This window comes from Macaca mulatta, chromosome 1, assembly GCF_049350105.2.
Source record: "Macaca mulatta isolate MMU2019108-1 chromosome 1, T2T-MMU8v2.0, whole genome shotgun sequence".
NCBI classification, from domain to species: domain Eukaryota; kingdom Metazoa; phylum Chordata; class Mammalia; order Primates; family Cercopithecidae; genus Macaca; species Macaca mulatta.
Window position 1 is genome coordinate 193,895,204 of NC_133406.1, and position 21,894 is coordinate 193,917,097.

The 21,894-nt window shown below is 40.1% G+C and overlaps 1 protein-coding gene and 1 long non-coding RNA gene across 3 annotated transcripts in view; one reads left to right on the forward strand and one right to left on the reverse strand.

Moving 5' to 3' along the window:
* EFCAB14 (EF-hand calcium binding domain 14) overlaps positions 1-21,687 on the forward strand; it is a 42,471-nt gene extending 20,784 nt beyond the window's left edge. The window contains exons 4-11 of one of the 2 annotated variants that reach the window (XM_002801538.4): positions 1,685-1,783; positions 4,969-5,079; positions 7,191-7,295; positions 8,334-8,525; positions 10,005-10,091; positions 12,271-12,382; positions 13,448-13,573; positions 18,221-21,687. In XM_002801538.4, the coding sequence (XP_002801584.3) occupies positions 1,685-1,783; positions 4,969-5,079; positions 7,191-7,295; positions 8,334-8,525; positions 10,005-10,091; positions 12,271-12,382; positions 13,448-13,573; positions 18,221-18,396 (1,008 nt within the window). In that variant the 3' untranslated portion in view covers positions 18,397-21,687. The remainder of the gene's footprint in view (positions 1-1,684; positions 1,784-4,968; positions 5,080-7,190; positions 7,296-8,333; positions 8,526-10,004; positions 10,092-12,270; positions 12,383-13,447; positions 13,574-18,220) is intronic. The other variant, XM_015138873.3, reaches the window with a different exon arrangement.
* Positions 15,686-17,553, reverse strand: LOC144333593 (uncharacterized). The gene is made up of 2 exons (XR_013402380.1): positions 17,103-17,553; positions 15,686-15,754 (listed from the first exon to the last, which is right to left on the reverse strand). It is a non-coding gene; the product is annotated as an uncharacterized LOC144333593 (long non-coding RNA).
* Positions 21,688-21,894: the final 207 nt, after the last annotated feature.

Genomic DNA, 21,894 nt, shown 5'->3' on the forward strand with positions numbered 1-21,894 from the left:
AGGGTCCAATAGTATTTGTTATATTAGTGAATGGCTGAAAATTTGTCTTAAGCCTCTGAACTTTTCCCTCCTAAAAGAAAAGAGGGAAAAGAGAACCTGAGTTCCCAAGTTCCCAGGCTCCTTACTGGACTCCCTGTCTCAGACCAAGCTACTACTACTTACTCAGGGAGCTTTGTTTAAATTAAATTATTTGCATAGCCGGACATGGTGGCTCAGGCCTGTAATCCCAGCACTTTGGGAGACCAAGGCAGGCGGATCACTTGAGGCCACGAGTTCGAGGCCAGCCTGGCCAACGTGGCGAAGCCCCCATCTCTACTAAAAATACAAAAAATTGCCAGGCGTAGTGGCATGCACCTGTAATCCCGGGCTACTCAGGAGGCTGAGGCACGAGAATCACTTGAACCCAGGAGGCAGAGGCTGCAGTGAGCCGAGATCACTCCACTGCACTCCAGCCTGGGGCAACAGAACAAGACTGTCTCAAAAAAAAGAAAAGAAAAGAAAACGTTCTTAGCATAGTACTTATTCCAATCTGGATTCTTTTCTTTGTTTTTTCTGTCACCTTTTACTAGGATGTACGCTCCATGAGAGCAGAGCTTCATGGTCTTGTTTGCCTCTCTGCTGTCTCCACAATGACTGCAGCAGTGTCTGGCACAGAGATGCCAAACATTTGCTAAAGGAATGAGTAGGGAGTCAGGTTCTGTTTTGTTTTACATCCCCCAGTGCCTACCACTGTGCTTGATCCGTAACAAGTACCCAGAAACTGGTGGGTACCCTATGAGGCCACTCTGAATATAATTGCTATTGGTAGATCTGTGTTCTTATCCTAGAATTTGGAATGGGAAAGCAGTTTAGAACTAAGAATCTTTCAAGAGTGTTTTGAGCCAAACTGCAAAGCTTTTAGAATATTGTCTCTGCAGCCTGAAACTATTACACAGGTTCCCCCAGTTCCCGTTCAAGAGCGAAGTCTAGATATTTAGAATTCTATGCCTAAATGGCAGAAGGGAGGTCCCATTTTATTTTGATTCAATTCCTATTTTAATACATTGCATCAGTCAGTGAGTCAATGGGCATTTATTGAGCCCCTTCAGGATACAAAGTAGTGCTCTGGTTGAGCTATTGAGTTTGAAATATTAGTCACATTATTAAACCAAAACCAAATCCCCAACTAGTTGAAAGTGCTGTTCAGATTGTCAGAGTGCAGTTCCTGTAGACTGTATTTTGTGAGATGGGCTTTTACTTTATATGTTCCCACCTGGGCAGGAACAAAAGTTTGGTAAATGACTGAGGTGTTACATTTTACCAAAATGAAATTTTGAAGTGATCCTTCATCATTAGCTTTCTTCCTGTCCAATTGTTGAAGGAGTGTGTGACAATTACAGCATCTTTTGGGTAATTTAAGATTTTGGAATCTTGTGCTGCCAGGACAGGGTAAAGAATAACATTTGCCTTTACTCTTTGGCACTAGTGTTCAAATTGGGCAGGGAAAGAAGGGGTATTATTGTTGCCTCCCAGATCCCAGCTGTATCCAAAGTACTATCTCCTTTACTCCTGTGAGCTGACAGGGTTGCAGAAACACATAAAATCCTAGACTGTCTTGACATCACCAACCATAGAGTTTGTGAAGGTAACATGTACTTTACAAATTCTCATTTGTGTTCACTGTTTGTTACTCTTTTTTGTTCAGATTTCTCTGTTGACTTCTGCAGTGAACCACCTCAAAGCCAATGTTAAGTCAGCTGCAGACTTGATTAGCCTGCCTGCCACTGTAGAGGGACTTCAGAAGGTAGGTGCCATGTGTGGGTACTATTTGCCATAATTCTAGCTTCTTACAGGTTTTCATTGAAAGCCTAGCATTTGAAATCAGCTGCTCCAAGAGAGCAGTAATGGAGTGTATCATTATGTCCTAAAGAATTCAGAACAATTTTGTTTTGGTCTGGTTAGGCCTTTAATTTGCAACGGGTTACATTAGCTGTGGTTTATATGGGTTCATACCTTTTTATTTGGCTCTCTGAGTCCCAGAATTGCTCTGCTGGCTCTCTTAGCATATGTGGGTTTGCTTTTCAACTTGCTTTTTCAGTTCACCATTCACAGTGTCTTCATGAAAGCAGACCAATTGTACGTGATAGTTGCCCTAAATCTCTATTATTTTCCATGATTAAGAAACTTTAAAAAAGAAAAAAAAGAAAGATGACCCGGGGAAATGCAAAAATTAAAACTTCAGGAAACAAGCGTTGGCAAGGATATTTGGAACAAAGGAAATTTTCAAACACTCCTGCTCCTGCTAGGAGTATAAATTGGTAAAAATCACTTTGGAGGCTGGGTATGGTAGCTCATGACTATAATCCCAACACTTTGGGAGGCTGAGCCAGGAGGATCACTTGAACTTGGGAATTAGAGACCAGCCTGGGCATCATAGGGAGACCTCGTCTTTACAAAAAATTTTAAAGTTAGCTGGGCATGGTGGCACACACCTGTTGTCCCAGCTACACAGGAGGCTGAGGTAGGAAGATCACTTGAGCCTGGGAGTTTGAGGCTACAGTGAGCTGTGACCAACAAGATGAATAGTACTCAGGGATCTTTAGAGCTGGATGGGAAGAGTGGATAGGGGTAGGAAGGGAGAAGAAGGTGACTAATTCAAACACAAAGAACATCATCCCCTGACACAGGAAGTGGAAGAAGGGATTCCCCAAACAATGGATATCAAATCTAGGATCTTTGAATTCTAAAAATACGTGCTAAGTTTGATCAGATTATGTGCCAGGGTCTATGAGCATATGAATTCTTTCCACAAAGGAACAAGAAATTTCTAAGCCATAAGCAAAAACAAAATTTACTATTTTATAGCCACACCATCTGTGTGTGCTCAATCTCCATAATTTGCTACTTGGCTAATGTGACCATCCACTTACAACTTTGGGGAAAAAACAAAAGGTAGGGACAACGTTGATGAGGCCAGATTCTTGCCATTGTTCCTAGGGCCAAGTCAGGAAATGGTAGGCTTCTGTAGCCATTAGTACAGAAGCAACTCTCAGTCTTGCATTAGAAAAGGAAACTGGTTTATTCTTGAATTTATTCATTCAATAAACATTTGTGGAACTTCCTCCAGTATGTACCAGGCACTTTGCAGTTGATGGGAATACTGGTTTCAGAGTTTTGCTCCAGAGTTGACATGGCTCTGTCAGCTGCTTCCTTCAGGGAAAAAAAAAAGAAAAAAATCCATAAACAAGAGCTTACTATCTTCTGGCATCCTAATGGGCTGATACATCCAGCCAGTGAGGATTGGATTCACAAACAGTAGGTGTCTTTGAATGCCTGTAGCTTTTGTAACAGGCATTCAGAGCTTACATAGATAGCAAACCAACTTAGAGACTTTTACGCAGTGTGTTGTCTCTTTGCAAATCTGTGTGTTTATAATGCCAGGCGCTGTGTTTCTTTCAAGTGGCTCAGTTTTGAAGTGGCAGGTCATCCCAAATGCCTAACTTTATTGTATCTCATGTAATGTTTTTTAACATCATCTCCTGTTCTCTTGGATTCTTGGATATCAGTGTAATAAAAATGACCTTGGTTAAAAATACTAATGTGGCACTATAAAACTGTCAGCATGTCTTGAAAAGGCCAAAACTCACTGAATAGTAACACCTTTTTAGATGTTTCCTTAGGACAGGCCTTTTTTAAAACATGGCTTCTGAATTATATCTCCAAGTTCCCTGTCCACTTCGGCTCCTTAGGGCTAATGAAAGCAAAGTAAGCCACTACTCATATCTCTATTCAATGGTTGCTGACAGGATTGTACAGTAAAGGAAGAACAAACACTGCCAAATGAATTTTTCTTTCATCTCTGCAATGTTGAGTTTCCCAAAGCCAGAAATGGTTCCCTCCCACTTTTGCTTGAAGTGTCCTTTGCTCCTAACAAGTGACAGTCTACTGTGTTAGCTTGGCCATCTGCCTGCCCACAGCAGGGATTGACAGAGGCAGTTTGTGAGAGAACCTTATCCCTGGGTTCCAGATTTATAAACTAATATTTTTTCTTTAGGGAAGATTTGGTTTTCCTCTAGGAAAAATCATTTAAATTAAGAAAATTGATTGATTGATATATAGAGAGAGATAGTCCTATGAATTAACTCAGTATACACTACATGGAATCATAGTTTGAAGATATTTGAAAGAATTAGAAACACTGATTTTCATTAGGGCAGTGTTTCATTAGGGCAATGTAAATTAAATTCACAGTATACACTTCCATTAGAATGGCTAAAGTTGAAAAGAATGACTGTACCAATATTGATGAGGATATGGAGTAACAAGAATTCTCATTCCCTGCTGGTGGGAATGTAAAATGACATAACCATTTTAGAACACAGTTGGGCAGTTTTTTAACAAGTGAAGCATGGATCTGCCATATGATCAGCCATTCACCTGCTAGGTATTATGGCGATTAGAACGCACATGATAAAGGGGAATGACCGTAAGTCCACACATAAAGACCTGAACATGAATGTTTATAGCAGCTTCATTTGTAATAGTCAAATATTGAATACGGACTGAATGTCCATGAGCAGGGGGAGAGATAAACTGTGACAGAGCCACACAATGGAGTGCTGCTCATCAGCCTGCCAAGCAGGCTCAACATGGATGAATCTCAGTTCTGCTGAGTGGAAGAAGTCACACTTTAAAAAGCACGACTTACTCACTGGTTCTACTTATATAAAATCTAGAAAATGAAGACTGATTTATTGTGACAGAAAGTGGATCAGTGGTTGCCTGGGAACGAGCGGCAAGGGAGTGATTACAGAGGGTCAGGAGGAAACTTTTAGAGGTGATGAGTGTTTATTATCTTGATTGTGGTACTGGTTTCACAATTGTATATGTGTCAAAACATTCAAATTATACCTTTTGGATATGTACAGTGTATTGCATGTCAGTTGTCTCTTAAAGCTTTTTTATACCTTCCTATGTGTTTCCCTTCAGAGCGTAGCTTCCATTGGCAATACTTTAAACAGTGTCCATCTTGCTGTGGAAGCACTACAGAAAACTGTGGATGAACAGAAGACAACGATGGAATTACTGCAGAGTGATATGGTAAGGAGACCCAGCAAGTCAGCATGCTCCTACTCTCACCCTTTTTTGTGTAAGAGTCATGATGCCAACTTTCCACTAATCTGAAAAGGCCCTGCTAGGCATCTGTTCAAAAGATCTAATACACAGTATACATTGATTATTTTATAATTTGTTAATAAAGCAATTGTGGTAGATAGAATTAAAAGCCAAATCTTTTGCAAACATATTACTGAAGAAAGTAAGGTAATAAGACACAGTTCCTGAGGATGGAATGGGTAGGAGAGAAAATGGAAAGTGGAAAAGTGTCTCATTGTTTATTACTACATAACAAAGCACCCCCAGAAGTTTGTGACTTAAAACAAGTAGTTATTTCTCACTATTCTGTGCATCGGGAATTTGAGCAAGGCTCTTAGACTCCCAAATGCTGAAACGTGTGCTCCTGGATGACAGGCAGGCTGTCTAGCATGTTCCAGCTCCAGCCAGGCTGTCAGTTAAATGCAGCCTACAACACATGGAACAGCACCACCCCCATCCCTCAACCCCCAGCTGAGCCCAGTCAACCCACAGAATCATGAGAAATACTTAAGTGTTGTTGTTTTAAGCCACAAAGCTTTGGGATAATTTGTTAGGCAGCAACAGGTAACTGACAGAAGCAAACCTCACTCCAGTGCCCAGGAATTCTTTTCACATCTCTGGATCACTTAGTGCTGCTGCAGATGTAAGCTGTCCGCAGTCATTCAGAGGCCTCAATCAGTCACTTAACGGGTGACAGCCCCAGGAAGAATTTATGAAGGGTAAAAAAGGATGGTGCAGCCCTTGCCATCTTGCTGGGGAGATGAGTTATGTGCAACTCATCTGAAATCAGGACTATTCAAGGCGCACAAAAGTTCCCTAGTCTCTCTGCCAATTTCTGGATCTGCCCCCCACCCCCACCTGCTCTTTGCAAGCTTCAGATTCCAAGTTTAAATTGAGAAGTCTGTACCAAGGAGACCTGGGCTGTATTAGCTCTAGAAGGGAGTTTTTTCCATTTTCTTCAGGACTGGCACACCTCACTGTGTTACTTAGTGGGGCTAACCCAGAGGAAAAACATTGATCTGGGTGTCCAGACCCCTGGTTCTGGTTCTAACTGCCGCTGAGTAACTCTGTGACCCATAGTAACAAAGACCCCTCTAATTCAGCAATTCTTTTATTATTTTAATATCTTGATTATGCTCTCAAGTAATTCACTATTTTCTAAAATAATTTTACCTAACTAAAATCTTCCTGCTTTCTAGAACCATGGATTCCCCCGTCCTTCTCTCCTCCTTTTCTCTTTATTGTTGCCTTTTGGTTTTCTTATTAAAAACAGGGTTGATTTCAGATTTCAAGGAAAACAATTTATTTTCACCAGTTGCATTGTGTTATAATTAAATCTGTCTCTTTTAAATTTCCATAGCTGCCAATAGTAATCCTCCTACTGTCATTCTTTATGCTAGATAAGTCATAGTTATAGACTCTGAAGGATTAAGCCATGCAGTTTTCCTCACTAAAGGAAAAGTGTATATAAACATGTTATACTTCAGTCTCTGGAAAGAAACTTGAGCAGTGGGAAGGGAATGGGAAAGGAAAAATAACCCGCAAATGTAAGTCTTACCTAGCATAATGCTATGGGGAAAAACTAATAATGCACATGATTGGTGGTTATGCTAAATGCCCAAAGCCAGTGGTTACATGACTGGCTGCCTTTTTAATGTCAAAGCTCTTGAGTCCAGTGGAAACTATGACACTGTCCCAGGTTGAGACTGAGTTGGTCCCTGGAAAGTTACGGTGATGCTATAGTTTCTCTGGGAGTACAGGCAATGGGGCAAAGGAGAAATGGTTTCTAGAGAGTTCATTCCTTAAGAGATTGAGAAATAGACGAGGAGGATCTCAGTTCCCTGATGTAATCTAGGTGCTGCTGGCCTAGTGCCTGCTCAAGCTGGGTTCTCTTAGAACCTAGCACAGGACTGGTTAGCCTGTATGTTCCCAGGCAATTCTTACTGATTAATCTGTGGATGTATTCTGGGGGAGGCTAGAATGTTCTAGGACAATTTCAGATAGTTAAGTAGACCTAATAATTCCTTGTTGCCTACACTAACCTTTCCTCTTAACAGAATCAGCACTTCTTGAAGGAGACTCCTGGAAGCAACCAGATCATTCCATCACCTTCAGCCACATCAGAACTTGACAATAAAACCCATAGTGAGAATTTGAAACAGGTGCTTTTTATCTCTGGCTTAACTCCCTGGGGGATCACAGTGCACTTCAGAGGCAGCCAGATAGTTTGGGCTTAGTGTTTGGTGTCTCAGCAGGTGCCTCCTATATTTATTTGCCTGCCTTGGAGCTGAGCAGAGAGGAATGTGTGTTGGTATCTCGGGGATCCATATTGCTGTCCATCCCTTCTTTGGCACTTTGCAGTTTTTCCCCGCATGTCAATCAGTGGAGTAAATTCCTTTTCTTACCTTGAAAGACCTAGAATGAGCAGATTATCCTGAAACTATGAAAAATAGCTATCTGGGCAGGTTAAAGATGAATGGATAGCAAATTAATCCAGAGTGATGGCTATTTTGAGCCACAGTAAATTCTAAGAATGTTAGAAAGCATATCCTTGAAAATCAGGATTTTCTGAAGTGTAAAGACGAAAAGGCAAGAGGGGAGAAAAAAGACTATTGAGTTCAGAATCACATTAAAGAGAATAGAGGAAATCTTCACTAAGAAGAATTCCTGTCCTGAGTTTAATGCCCTTTAAAACCTATAGTTATCATTCTTTTTTAAGTAGCAATCAGTACTGGAGGATGTCAATAAAAATAACTGAATCTTATACTAAATAATGTACTACTTGTTATGGTTTTGTTACATGAGCCAATTCAGTAATTGGTATTGTTCCTAAGGTAGGTTCGTTCTGACAAATTAGGTTAATGGACCTTTCAGTTAATAACCCAGCAAGCCTTTCCGCCAGAAGGTGAGGTAAACATTGGGGAAATCAATTCCCAAGCTCTCAGCTTTCTGGGACCAAAGAGTGAATCATGTAGGTAGCTCTTCCCTCTTTCCCCCTCCTGTCTAGCTGAGGCCAAACAATTCCAAAAGGAACAATTTAGAGTGGGAGGGACAAAGCAGACACAGATGATTGATGGTCAAAACCAGGAAAAGGAGTTTACTTCAGTACTTGACATAGTAATGGTTGTTCAGTGCTGCTGGCCTGCTTGTCTAATTTGCATCTTTAGTGGATTCCATAACTTTATTTATTTCCACTCTAGGATATCCTGTACCTTCACAGCTCTTTAGAGGAGGTAAACAGTGCCCTAGTGGGGTACCAGAGACAGAATGATCTTAAACTCGAGGGAATGAACGAGACAGTCAGTAATCTTACCCAGAGAGTCAACCTGATAGAAAGCGATGTGGTTGCTATGAGCAAGGTAGAAAAGAAAGCAAACCTGTCCTTCAGCATGGTAAGCCTTTTCTGATCTTTTGTGACATGCAGTGTGTTTTGTCTGTGCATGGATGACATTCCACCACCTTTGGAGAACAGCCTTCTGGCATATTTGAGAGGCTACGCATTTGTATTGTGCTTAATCCGTGTCTCCTTTAATGCTCACACTAGCTGTGTGATGTGAATGGCCAGGCAGTGTTTGTCCTGATTTGGAGAGGGAGATGTGGAGAGGTCAAGTCGCTTACCAAGGCCTCACCACAAGTTGTTGGCAGAGATGACAAGGCTACTGTCATGTTACCAGTGAGCCATCTGGTAGGGAAGCGCTAGCACGTATTTCCAAGAGCCTTCTGGATCTTTTCTTTTCGAAGTTGTTAGGGGTGGGAGCCATGAAAATGATGGCAACCAAAAATCTTTTACCATTTCTATAAGCCTGAACTTGGCTTTCATATTTATCCTGCTGTTGATATATTAAGGGGAACCTTTTGCATATGTCAGGAAACAGATCAGGTCAGACCAGCTCCCCAGCTTAAGAGGTCGTTGAGTTCACCTCCTTATTTTACATGTAAGGAAACTGACCTGCTAAGTCGCTCATGCTGGCAGACTGTGCACAGTTTACTGGTTTTCATATTGTTGTGAATAAAATGTGCAGTTTCACATAAACATTGTGCAGGGATCCGCGTGGATTCTTTGTTTAATAACTGCAGCCCCCACCCTTAAAGATTTTGTACAGTGAAGACACAGGCATATATTTAAAAATAGAAACCAAATACAGGAAATTGTGCCATAAATTCAAGTAACCACCAAAGCTGGAAACAAGCCCACAAATAAAGTCGAACCCTGGTTCATGGAAAGCAGCATTTGAACTGGCTCTGCCACAGTGGAGCCTTGGCAGGTTGCCTGGACTTGGCTTTGAAGGGTGGAGTGGGAAGACCTATTCCCCCTCCTGCTTTACAGGGGTGTATAATTTACTACAAAGCTGTGAAGATTAAAGAAGCTTTATTTTACAAAGCCTTTTGAACTCAGCTAAACTAGGTTGGCTAAGAATTTTGGTTGATGAGTGTTATGCCTTGAAAGTTTTCAAAGCTTATTGTGAAAACTTACCACTCCTAAACTCTCTTTACTGTCTCTGCCCTCTCCCCCTGCTTTATATTTCTCCAGCAGAGAAAATAGGTAATAGTATCCATCTGTCCTACTGTTTCTTAGAGCAGCATCATACTCAGTATGATATTTTGGGTAAAAGTTCTACCACCTTTTATCCTTCGAAGTCTTAAAGTTTGTGACTGAAACAGCTAGAAGCACTAGTTTCAACTTTGTCTCTCTGGCCTTTCTCCCTCTCTCCTCCCATCTCCCACTCCTCTGCAATTTCTGTTGAGAGTGTTCTGAGATCCTTTAAATAAGTTTGACCAATTTATTTAAAAGTGCTAGATGTTCAAGTTTTAATGTTTGCCTTTAATCTTCCCTTTTTGTTTGTTTGTTTGTTTTTGTTTTGCCCTTTAAGATGGGTGATAGATCTGCCACTCTGAAAAGAGCGTCTTTGGATCAAGTCACCAACAAAACAAATACAGTAAAAATCCAAAACATAAAGGTAAATAATGGGAGGCTTACCCTGAAGTAAAAGTAAATGCAGCAGCATCTCTGTGGTTTTGATCTCCTGCTTTTTCAAAGGGAGTACTTTTGGTCTCATGTGTTGAAACTTCAAAACAAAGCAATTAGTAAATTAGTATTTACTATTAGTGAATAAATGAATACTTTTTTAGGCACCTACCCTGTGCCAAACACTTTAATAGGAGCTGGGGTGACCATAGTGAGCAAGGCAGACATGTGACCCCTGCTCTGGTGGAGCTCAAAGTCCTGTCAGTCAGAAAATCGTTAACACATAATTGAACAGGTCATGAATCATGAGTATGATAAGTATTATAAAGGACAAATACAGGATATGATAAGATCAAGAAGGCTTCCCTAAGGAAATGACTTTTATGCTAAGACAGTAAGTTATCTGTACTGATGATGGGGGACAGAGGCACAGATAATCTGAAAATGGTGTCTCATCTAAAAATTATATCCTATTTTTATATCGCAATCTCATTTTATTCATAGTCCATTTAAATCTCAGCCAGTTCCCTTCACCTTGTACCTTCCCCTTTTTTGTTCTTCCCAGATAGATATACTGTCAAGACAAACAATCTATGATATGCTTTGATATTCCAGGAAAGAAAGTGTGATTACAGTATTCTCTGATTAGAGAGTTAAACCATGGGCTAAGTTAAAGGAAAAGCCAGGAAGATTATGACCAAGTGACTAAATTACCATCTCAGATGCATATTATGTTTGAGAAGTTGGGAAGATCTGAGGTTCAGAGGAAATGAACTTGAACTGGAACCACAGTACAGGCAGCTTTTGATGTAATGCTTTCCATCTTTATTTTTACTTCCTTAATAGTTTTATATTATCTAGATAAAGTCACAATATATTAAGGTTTTAATGCATCATAAGCTAAGCTTTTGTTGAGTTTTCTAACTGCTTCTGCAAATTTTTTTTTAAACCTCACCTACAGAAGACAGAAAAACTTAAGAGCCAGATATAAATGTTGAGCACAAAAAACTAACAGGGAGTTACTATCAGAAAATAGTAGCAATTTCAGCCACAGTACACATTTTAACAATAAATGGCAGAACACACTAGTACACACATGTACATAAACTTCATCTTGGCTTTGCTTTCAGGCCCTTGTTGTTTTTAACTGTCATCTCAGTGTATCAGTTCCTTTGTCCTGCCTTATCCAGACATCCTAACCAGATACAATTTCTCCTTACCATTAATTATTCAAGCATTTAGTACCTAGTTTTCACTACATATGTTCATATTTTAGCTCCCTAAATAAACTAAGTGAACTACTGTACAGTAACTATTAGAGTAGAAATAAGATAGGGGCAAGATAAGTAAATACATAATAATTATACAAGATAAGTAAATCATCATAATTAATAAAAAATGTGTAATGAGTTGGTGTTCTAATTAAGCATAGGCTCAGGACCTTTCACACTTGTCTAAGCAGTTAGAAACAAGCCTCATAGAAACCAGATGTCTCTCTTTTTATAATTAAATGTATTTGTTTATGCCACTCTTAATACTCCTGGGAATGAGGCAGGGTATGGGGGAAAAAACTTTAAAAGATATGAGCAAGCAAGACTTTGAATTAGAAATATTACAGCTCCTTCTTCGTGTCCTAACAGTTTCTGCCACCAGTTGAATCATCTCCAGGGGAGATCAGGGGAAAACTTGTAATTTGTTTTTGTTCAGTTGCTTCTTTTTGTAAGGTGGTAAGAGCATGAAATTCTGCCTGAAGTGGTCTAGTCACAAGGTGAAGCAAGATATTTCGGAAAGTTATTTAGTTAGTGTGAAATAGCTCCTAGAAAACAAGATCCTGCTCATTTAGGAAATGGGTGTTAGATAGGCACCTGAGCAAGGGTACATTTCCTTTACTGCTGACACATGCATTCCTTCCCCCATCAGCCAAATGTTCACAGTGAATCAGATCATCTGTAGCATAATGTTCCCTTAATGGTCTCAAATCCAGCAAGATACTTATCAGCACTGAGGACCAAAGACATCACCAGTATATGTTGATTCATTCTTTTATTGTCTTTATAGGGAACCTACTGAGGGTCAAGCAGTACAAGCTAAACAGGCTCTGGGAATACAGTGGACATTTAGATGAAGTCTTACTACCACCTTAAACCTTCTGTAATCTTTGTTTTGGGCAGAAAGAAGATAGTTCAAATTCTCAGGTATCCAAGCTAAGAGAGAAACTCCAGCTGATCAGTGCTCTTACAAACAAACCTGAGAGCAACAGGCCTCCAGAGACCACCGATGAAGGTGAGAGCAGAGCCAGCTTCTTAATATTTCATGGAGGCTTGAGCAGCTTGCCTGCCACACGGGGAGCAGGGAAGGTGTTCCAGCAGTACTGATCGCACCAAGCGAGTGATGCCTGAACGCACCGAGATGAAGCTGATACACTTTGCTTTCATTTAGAAAAGGCCCATTTTGTACATGATTTGTACTCTAGTCTATTAAGGGAAGAATCGGTAATGTTTAGCTGGAAATAGACTTCTCCATGCTGTCTGCATCCAATTATAGGCAAAAATGTTACTGTCATAGCGTATATTAAACCAGCCCTGAAAGTTGTTTATGGGAGTCTTTTCCCTTCTGTAAGTGCATAACATGTATTTAAAAATAAATGTTCGTCCTTCTGAAAATCGTTAACAAAAATAATGATGGCATCTTTGGGTTGGAAGGGTCTTTGGCTTTAGGTATGGACCTGTCTGATCAATATTAGCAGATACATTAGCCTCCACTGATTTAGACCCTGTGAGGACATAATCAAGGCACCGGACTGTGTTGGCTTTGACCCTTTCTGCACACAAGTATTTTTCTGTTTTAGAAAAGCAGTACAACCTCTCTTGAATTCTCTTTTAGATAGGAGACAGAATTGTGGTGAGATGCCTTGTCCTAACATTGTGCTACATCATCTTACGGTCGCACTCTTAGCACTAGCTTAGTGGGTGACACATACCCCTAGACTAGGTTTAAAGCACATCTCCCAGGATGTCAAGATCTTTGATATCCAGCCTCTATGTTCTTGTCACTTGACAGCTTAAACTCTTACCATCTAAACATGTATAATGCTAGCTTGTACTGTAAGATCTTCTAATGGGACTGCTACTGCAAACCTTAATGTAGTATAATACTGATTGGTCCTCCCTTGCCCACAAATGTCTCAATCCAAGCCTTTAACTTCACGTAGTCACTATGCTACTTAATTCTCAAATGTTTCTCTAAATTAATTGTATATCCAATTTTCCTAAAAGGTGACCTTCGATACTTGTTTACTTTGGTGTTAGATTCAATAATACTAAATAAAACTATATGTATTTGTTACAGAGCAAGTAGAGAGTTTCACATCAAAGCCATCAGCATTGCCAAAATTTTCACAGTTTCTTGGAGATCCAGTTGAGAAAGCTGCCCAACTAAGACCTGTCTCTCTACCAGGAGTTTCTAGCATTGAAGGTAAATTTTTATACCATGGGGTAGTAATGGGAATGTTCCAAGTAATAACTTTTTTATGTTTATTTTCACTTGTCAAAAATATATATGATCTAACATTTATTGAGCAGATATCAAGTGCCAGATACTTGATATGCATTATGTCATATAATCCTGATAACCACTCCACGAACATAAGTATTTATGTATTATACTCATGTTACTGATAGGGAAACTGCCTAAGTCCACACAGCAAATAATTGGTTGAAACAGAACGCAAACCGAGACAGTCTGATGCCAAAGCTTGTACTTTCTTTTTTTTTTTTTTTTTTTTTTTTTTTTTTTTAGACCCCCAGGCTGGAGTGCAGTGGCACAATCTGGGCTCACTGCAACCTCCGCCTCCCAGGGTTAAGCAATTCTCATGCCTCAGCCTCCCAAGTAGCTGGAATGACAGGTGTGCACCACCATGCCTGGCTAATTTTTTGTATTTTTAGTAAAAATAGGGTGATCTGCCTGCCTCGGCCTACCAAAGTGCTGGGATTACAAGCATGAACCACCTCACCTGGCCAAAGCTTGCACTTTTAACCAGTGTACTATGTTGTCTTTCTGTTATTGTTTTTTAGGATCTTCATTCACTGAGTGCCTCATTAAACCTAGTGCTAAGCAATAAGAATACAGTGTAAGATATGGTCTCATTTTCTTTCTTCAAGGATATTACAGTCTAATGGAGAAGGCATGAAAGCAAATACAATACCATGAGATTAGTAAAATAAAGTAAAAGTTGACCCTGTTTGTCAGGGCCCTCCAAAAATGAAGAGCCCTTTTACTGAAAATCAGCAAAATATTAGTAGAAAGGATATGATTCACAGAAAAATGTGTTTGCATTGCTTCCAACAGTGTGTGTTCTATCCCTCATGGTGTTATTTAGTGCCTCCTGATTTTGTATTAGCTGGCTGCCTGGTAAATCACTTGCTCCTGTCCACCCCACCTGCTCTGGCTCTTCTCTATACCATTCTACCAGGAACATTTCCTTACCTCCCGTGACTGAATTAGGCTCCTCCTGTGTGCTCTTAAATTTTGTTTGCCCCTGTTTAGCATATGTCACTCTGTTGTAATTTCCTGGGGAGATACAAAATATAACTTCCTATGGGACTATGTCTTGTTTACTCCCAGCCCCTAGCACAGTACCTGGTACTCCTGAATATTTGTTAAATAAATGAATGAGTTACCTACACATTGCAATTAAATGCTTAAAGCATAGAAGACTTAAATTTTTGTATCACCATTTAAATGTGATTACTTTTCTTCCCTGTTCCTTTTTTTTTTTTTTTTTTTTTTCTGTTTTTTGGGGAGGAGGGAAAGTGTTGTGTTTAATGGGAACGCAAGCTTCCTGCCACTTTCCATTGTTACATCAAGATTTGATGAGAATGAATGGGGGAAAGCTATTAGGTCAGATTAAGGAATAGCAGTTTTAACATTCGTGCTTGAGTCCTCAGCATAGGCCTTAGATACTTTTGAATGACTACACTTTTGGAATGACCTGAGGCAGCAATCATATTTTTATTTGAATACTGCTAACCAAATGCGTAGTGTGGCATGTTGTGTAAATTCATGCCACAAAAAAAGAAAAAAAAAAGAAACAGGATTCTTCAGCTAGCCACTTGGTGTAAGACGTTGGGAACAAGTGTCCCACTGCTTTCCTGCGTTTCAGAGAGCTTTTGACATTTTATTAGCTGCATTGCTGCACCTATTGTAGGAGTGAGAGTAGGGCCCTATTCAGATGCTTGTTTATAGGAGCTCCTTGATGGACTGGACCTTGCACTGCAACTGTTTTCCCTCCCTTCAAGTTATTTTTTTTCTTCCTGAATACCAAACAGCAAGAGGCCTATTGAACCTAGGTATGGTGTGGAATAAATGATGAAATTAAAGGAATTTGGGAAGATTTTTAAAGAAACATAAAGCTCATTGACCTTCTTTGGTATTAGAGATTAAATCTTCTATTTGATTATGGGCACACAAGTCTTTTTTAAATGTTATATATATATATGGCCAGGTGCAGTGGCTCATGCCTGTAATTCCAGCATTTTGGGAGGCCAAGGCAGGCAGCTGGCTTGAGCTCAGGAGTTCGAGACCAGCCTGGGCAACACAATGAAATCCCATCTCTACAAAAAATACAAAAATTAGCTAGGCATGGTATCGCACACCCTGTAATCCCAGCTGCTCAGGAGAATAGCCTGAGCCTGGAAGTTTGTGTTTTTGAGCTGTGATCATGCCACTGCACTCCAGCCTGGGTGACAGAGGGAGGCCCTGTCTCAAAAATAAAAAATAAAAAAGTTATGTATATAACTGACCTTCCTAAGTGTTTGTGATGAGGCCCTTGAGAAAATACCAGAAGAAACTATTGATAAACATTCTCTAACTATTTTGGCTCAATATTGCCATTGAAATAAAAAAGAAGATACAGAACAACTAGTAATACTGCTGTTTTTCTTGTTTACTGATTTTTTAAAAGTAGAGAGCGTGCACTTTGGAGAGATATATAGTCCTCTGGTTCTTCTTTTTTAATTGAAATACAATTCACATACCATAACATTCACCTTTTTAAAATGCATTTAATCCAGTGTTTTTTAGTATATTCACAAGGTTGTGCAACCATCACCACTATCTAATTCCAAAACATTTTCATCACCCCGCACAGAATCTCTGTACCCATTAAACAGTCACTCCCAGTCACCTCTCCCACCAATCTCCAGCAACCACTAGTCTCTTAACCACTATCTCTATGGATTTGCCTATTTGGGGTGTTTCACATAAATGGAGTCATACAGCATGTGGCCTTGTGTGTGCTTTTTCTTTCAATATGATTCTTTCACTTAGCATAATGTTTTTATGGTCTATTCATGTTAGAGCATGTACCAGTACTTCATTCCTTTTTATGGCTGAAGAATATTCCATTCTGTTGACCTAACACATTTTGGTCTGTTCATCCATTGATGGACATTTCGATTGTTCTCACTTTTGGGCTATTAAGAATAATGCTGCCATGAACATTCATGTGGAAGTTTTTATGTAAACGTACGTTTTCATTTCCCTTGAGTGTATATCTAGGAATGGAATTAATAGGTCATATGGTAGCCCTAACTTTTTGAGGAACTCCTTTACTTTTCCAGAGTGGCTGTACCATTTTACATTCCCAGCAGCACTTTATGAGGGTTCAATTCACTTTCTCCACATCCTCCCTAACACTTGTTAAGGCCTGTCTTTTTTTATTATAGCCATCCTAGTGATTATGACATGGTATCTCATTACACTTTTGAGTCACTGGTTCTTGAGCTGCTTAATTTCTGGATCCAGAGAGACAGTGTCACATAGTGGAAAGAGCACTGGACTAGCTAATAAGAAATTTGTATTCTAGGCCAGGTGTGGTGGCCTAGCACTTTGGGAGGCTGAGGTGGGCAGATCATTTGAGGCCAAGAGTTCGAGACCTGGCCAACATGGTGAAAACTCACCTCTCCTAAAAATACAAAAATGAGCCAGGCATGGTGGTGCACACCTGTTATCCCAGCTACTAAGGAGGCTGAGGCAGGAGAATTGCTTGAACCCAGGAGGCAGAGGTTGCAGTGAGCCAAGATCACGCCACTGCACTCCAGCCTGGATGACAGAGCAAGACTCCACCTCAAAAAAAAAAAAAAAAAGTCAGGCCTGGTGGTTCACACCTGTAATCCCAGCACTCTGGGAGGCCGAGGGGGGGTGTATCACCTGAGGTCAGGAATTCGAGACCAGCCTGACCAACATGGTGAAACCCCATCTTTACTAAATATACAAAAAAATTAGCTGGGTGTGGTGGCGGGTGCCTGTAATCCCAGCTACTCAGGAGGCTGAAGCACAAGAATCACTTGAACCCGGGAGGCAGAGGTTGCAGTGAGCCAGGATCGCGCCACTGCACTCCATCCTGGGTGACAGAGCGAGACTTTAGCTTCAAAAAAAAAAAAAAAAAAAAGAAATTTGTATTCTATTCCACTTAAGAGTTACATGACCGTAGGCAAGTTACTTTCCTCTTTGAGCTTTAGATTTCCTGTCAAAACCGAGAAAGCTATGAGAGTTTGGGATTGTTTTATGGGCTTCCAAGTCATTCCTCCAGTCTCCACTCAGCCATCCAACAAGAAATCTCACGATATGCCACAGTCTGTTTTATGGGCTAGCTCCTATCATATAACTCATTAGGCCTCTGCATTCCTTTTCACCCCTTCAACATAAGAATAACATCAGGAAAATCTAAAGGGAAGACACTGGACAGAGAGAAGATGAGACTGTTCATTCTTCTGCGATTATCTGTCACTGCTTCTACTTTGGCAGTGTTTCACTGTGTTGCCCAGGCTGGTCTCAAATTCCTGGCCTCAAGCAATCCTCCTGCCTCAGCCTTCCAGAGTGTTGGGATTATAGGTGTAAGCCACTGCACCCAGCCTTTTTTTTTTTTTTTTTTTTTTTTTAATATTCTTAAGGAATCAAAAATTAGTCTTTCTGATTTAGTGAAATCCTAAACTTTACCATATGGAAACAAAATTTGCGGAGTAGCTTTTCTTTTAGTGTTTTAAATTCAGTTGAGACTACTTTTAACTAAATTTAGCTGTATGTTTAGACATATACATTTTTTTAATTCATTTTTGACAGATCTTCAGGATTTATTCCACAAGGCTGGCCAGGACGTGGATGGGAAGCTGACCTACCAGGAAATCTGGACCTCCCTAGGTTCTGCTATGCCAGAACCAGAGAGCTTGGGAGCATTTGATTCCGATGGAGATGGAAGATACTCATTCCTCGAGCTAAGGGTAGCTTTAGGTATCTAGCCTCATCAGGCATATTTTAGAAATGGACTGCCTAATATCTACTTACCTAACAACAAAACAACCCTTACTTACCCATCAGTCCTCTAGTCCTCCAAACTACTGTAGCAGATACTTTGCCACCTTTTAACTTGTTTGAAGAAGCTATATAAAAGTTATTTTTTTAAAGAAGAAGACCATTTTACTTATGATGTTCAGAAATCTATGATTTCCTAAAACTAGTAAGATCTTACATTTTAAAATTGCCAGAAAAAAAAATTAAAGCCCTCTTTTTTTCTCTTTCCTTTTTTTGAGGGGAGGAGACCTTATCTTTTAAAGCTGGGAAATGTATATAGAGAGAGAATAAGCCACCTTTTATATTTCACTTAAATTTGCCTTAAATTAGCTGCACTTTATAGAGACTCAGAAAATGTCTTTTCTTTAAAAGATAGGCCTTTTCTGTGTGTAAATACTTAAATGAAAGAAAGCATTGTGCATATTGTGTGGAAAGTAGGAAGAATGGTTTTGAACAGGATGTGAACAAATGACTTATTAAAAATTGCTGATCTGGTGTGGGTGGCAGCTGAAACTGCATCCATGTCTCCATAAGGCATCTCTCAAAGGCCCAGGCGCTGCCAGGGGGTTTGTCCTGGTAGCTGGAGGAACCGATTTCAGGGAGTAGACACTGGAGACAGTACTGACTCCAGGCATGGCTCATGGAAGTAGGATTCTGGTTCTTTGTTCCTATTCCCTCAGCTAAACCCAACTTGGGAATCAGAGAGGTCTTGGGGATTTTTCTCATTTTTAGTACTATTTCAGGGTTTATGAGCATAAAAAGTTATCCGCTGGGGAGCTCCATTTTCCCCGCTGAGTGAGCTAGATTGCCTTCCCCCACCCACCCACTTAAGTCTGTCTTAAAGCCGTAGCTGGCTCCCACCACCAGTACAATCTCCATTCTGAATGGCAGGGCTAAATTCCCCAGCCACTGTCTCACACTGACCACCCAGAGCTTTAGAAGAGAGCTGTGCTTCTAATTTTGACCCAGAAAACCATACCCCTTGAGATTTTACCTAGAGGCTAATCAAGAGCCTGATATGTTTCTCTGGGGGATGACTAAAGCCAAAAAGGTTGTGAGATGAAACATGTGAAATAATATTCCGTTTCCTTACAATTATCAGCTCAGAAGTAGCTAGAGGCTTTCTATCCAAAGGATGCCAAAGTATAGCAGGGCAGGCCTGGAGCTGGGGCCTTCACATGGTGGTAGCAAGTATCTCAAATCTAATACAAGCAAGTACAATACTTCCTATTAATGCTTCTGTGGACCTGGCATGAAAGATCCCTAGATTGAAAGAAATAATACCTCCATGTCTCCTGTATGTTGAGTTTAGAATTGCTGTGTTGTTCTTAGAAGCAGTCTTGGGGCAACAACTCGAAAGGAAAAAAAACTACGAAAACTTAACATTGCTATAGGCCAAGTCAGGGAGAAAGTAGAGAAGCTTTCATGCCACAGACTTCTTTAGTGGAGGTCATTTCCTTTTTAATTTTGTTCAGGTTGCCCTTCAGCCATGGATACAGTCCGGTACCCTTAAACATTTAAGGGCTGTTTTTTTCTTTACATGATGTTCAGCTTGGTGTTGACTAACCTTAAATTTTTTTTTCTAGAAGTATTAAAATTTAGTTAAAGCAAAATGAAGTCTTTTCCCATGAATGTGTCCCCTTATCTCATTATAGCTTATGCTCAGTTTCACTTTCTTGGAAAGGTTAAAACAAATTAGCCTGGCACTTTAGGTAACTTGAAAATAACTCTCACCCTTCTGGCTGCCTTCCATCCACTCTCACCCTCCACCTTTTTTTAATATATATACACCCTTACAGATTTTCTAACAACCAAATAAAATTCTAGCAATAAATTGAATTATACTGCTATATTTGTATATACTGTACCATAAATAGTATGTCTGTACCTGGAAGGTATTTTTTTGAAAACTGATTTATATGAAATATACTTGAGGGTAATGTAGCTTGTCCTTTTTAGTTTCAGATTCTTATTCATAGGCAGATACTTTGAAGACACCTTAACTCTTTGTTGTGTGTACTTTTCCCTTGCATCAGATAGCTATATGTGGAGAAATCCATTTTGTTTTTTGATTTATCTTCTGTTCTTCCTACCTTGTGCTTGTCTGACTAGTATCATCCCTGAGCCAGTATATAGTACCATCCGCTCCCCCTACCAAGTTTGGCAGAGGTGTTTATGCTGCATTCTCAGATCTATGAATATTTTTGTCATCCTGCCTGAGAAAGTACTATATCTTCCAGGCAAAAGTAGGGTATCTTGAACTCCTGAGTTGAGCAGACTCACTGGCTTAAGCGTCCCATAAGCCTATTATTTAGTGTGAATATGGTACTTTTATTTGTATGTTGTCTTAACTTACTGAGCCTGTGACTTGTATTCAGCTGTAGTCAAGCCTCACCAGCCATATCTCATCTCTGAGAGGAAGATTGGATAGTGAATTTGGTTTGGGTTTTGGTTTTAAATCCTTTTACCTTTTCAGTCTGGCAGCTCCTACTGCTGCTTTCCTAAGTTACTCACTGCTTCTTGGTCCTTGTTTTCTTTTGCCTTGTACTATCTCGTATAATGTTTACTAAAAGAGCCTCCCCATAAATCAGAGAGGCAAAAAGGTAGCATAGAAAAAGAAGAACCAAAAGAAGAGAATACCTGACTTCGAGATGACTGTGGTGTCATCTAAAAGGCAGAGAGGTGCCTGACCCTCAGGAAGGTGTGTGATGCAACAGAGGTTAAGAGTGGGTTCCTGTCACCTACTGCTGGCCATTGTCCCTTCTGTTGGAGATTCCTTTCTTTATGGTTGCTGTTCATAACCCCTTCAACACCCCCGCTTGCTGGTCCTGCCGGTCACAGTTGAGGATTTTGGCTGTGATGGGCTCATACTTATAATGGCCTGTTGAGTTGTTTTTAGTGACAGGTTTTGTTTGCTGCACACCTCATTGGCTTGCTTACCAGCACCAGCTAGATGTGGTCCCTCTTTCATATCCAAACCGGAACACATTTGGGTATTCCTGAGACTTTATAGAGCGTGTATTGTTTGTTATACGAACCTAACCTACCTTGTTGTTTTCTCATATTAAGAAATTTAAATCTACTTTGTTTTAGTGGAGCTATTTTGGTAACATATAAGCAATTTTGGTTCTGTTTAGGGAGAATTCAGGGTTTCCATGACTTGATTTGAGCTTTGCATATTTCATATAAGTAACACAGCCATTTTAATTTAGCTAAATAAAAAAATTTTTTTCTCTCAATGTGTCTTGACTAAAGCCTCTCTCACTCCCCTGCGATTTCTAAGGGAAAAAAAAAATCTGCTTTGATTTCTATTTTTATGGACGCCTTACGCCTTTTGAAAGCAAGGAGTAACACATGGTGGGCCCAAAGTAATTAAGAATCTGCCTTAAGGACTGTGATATTTGGCCTGAAGAAGCAAAGGCCGCAAGGTTCAGGCGTTATGCATC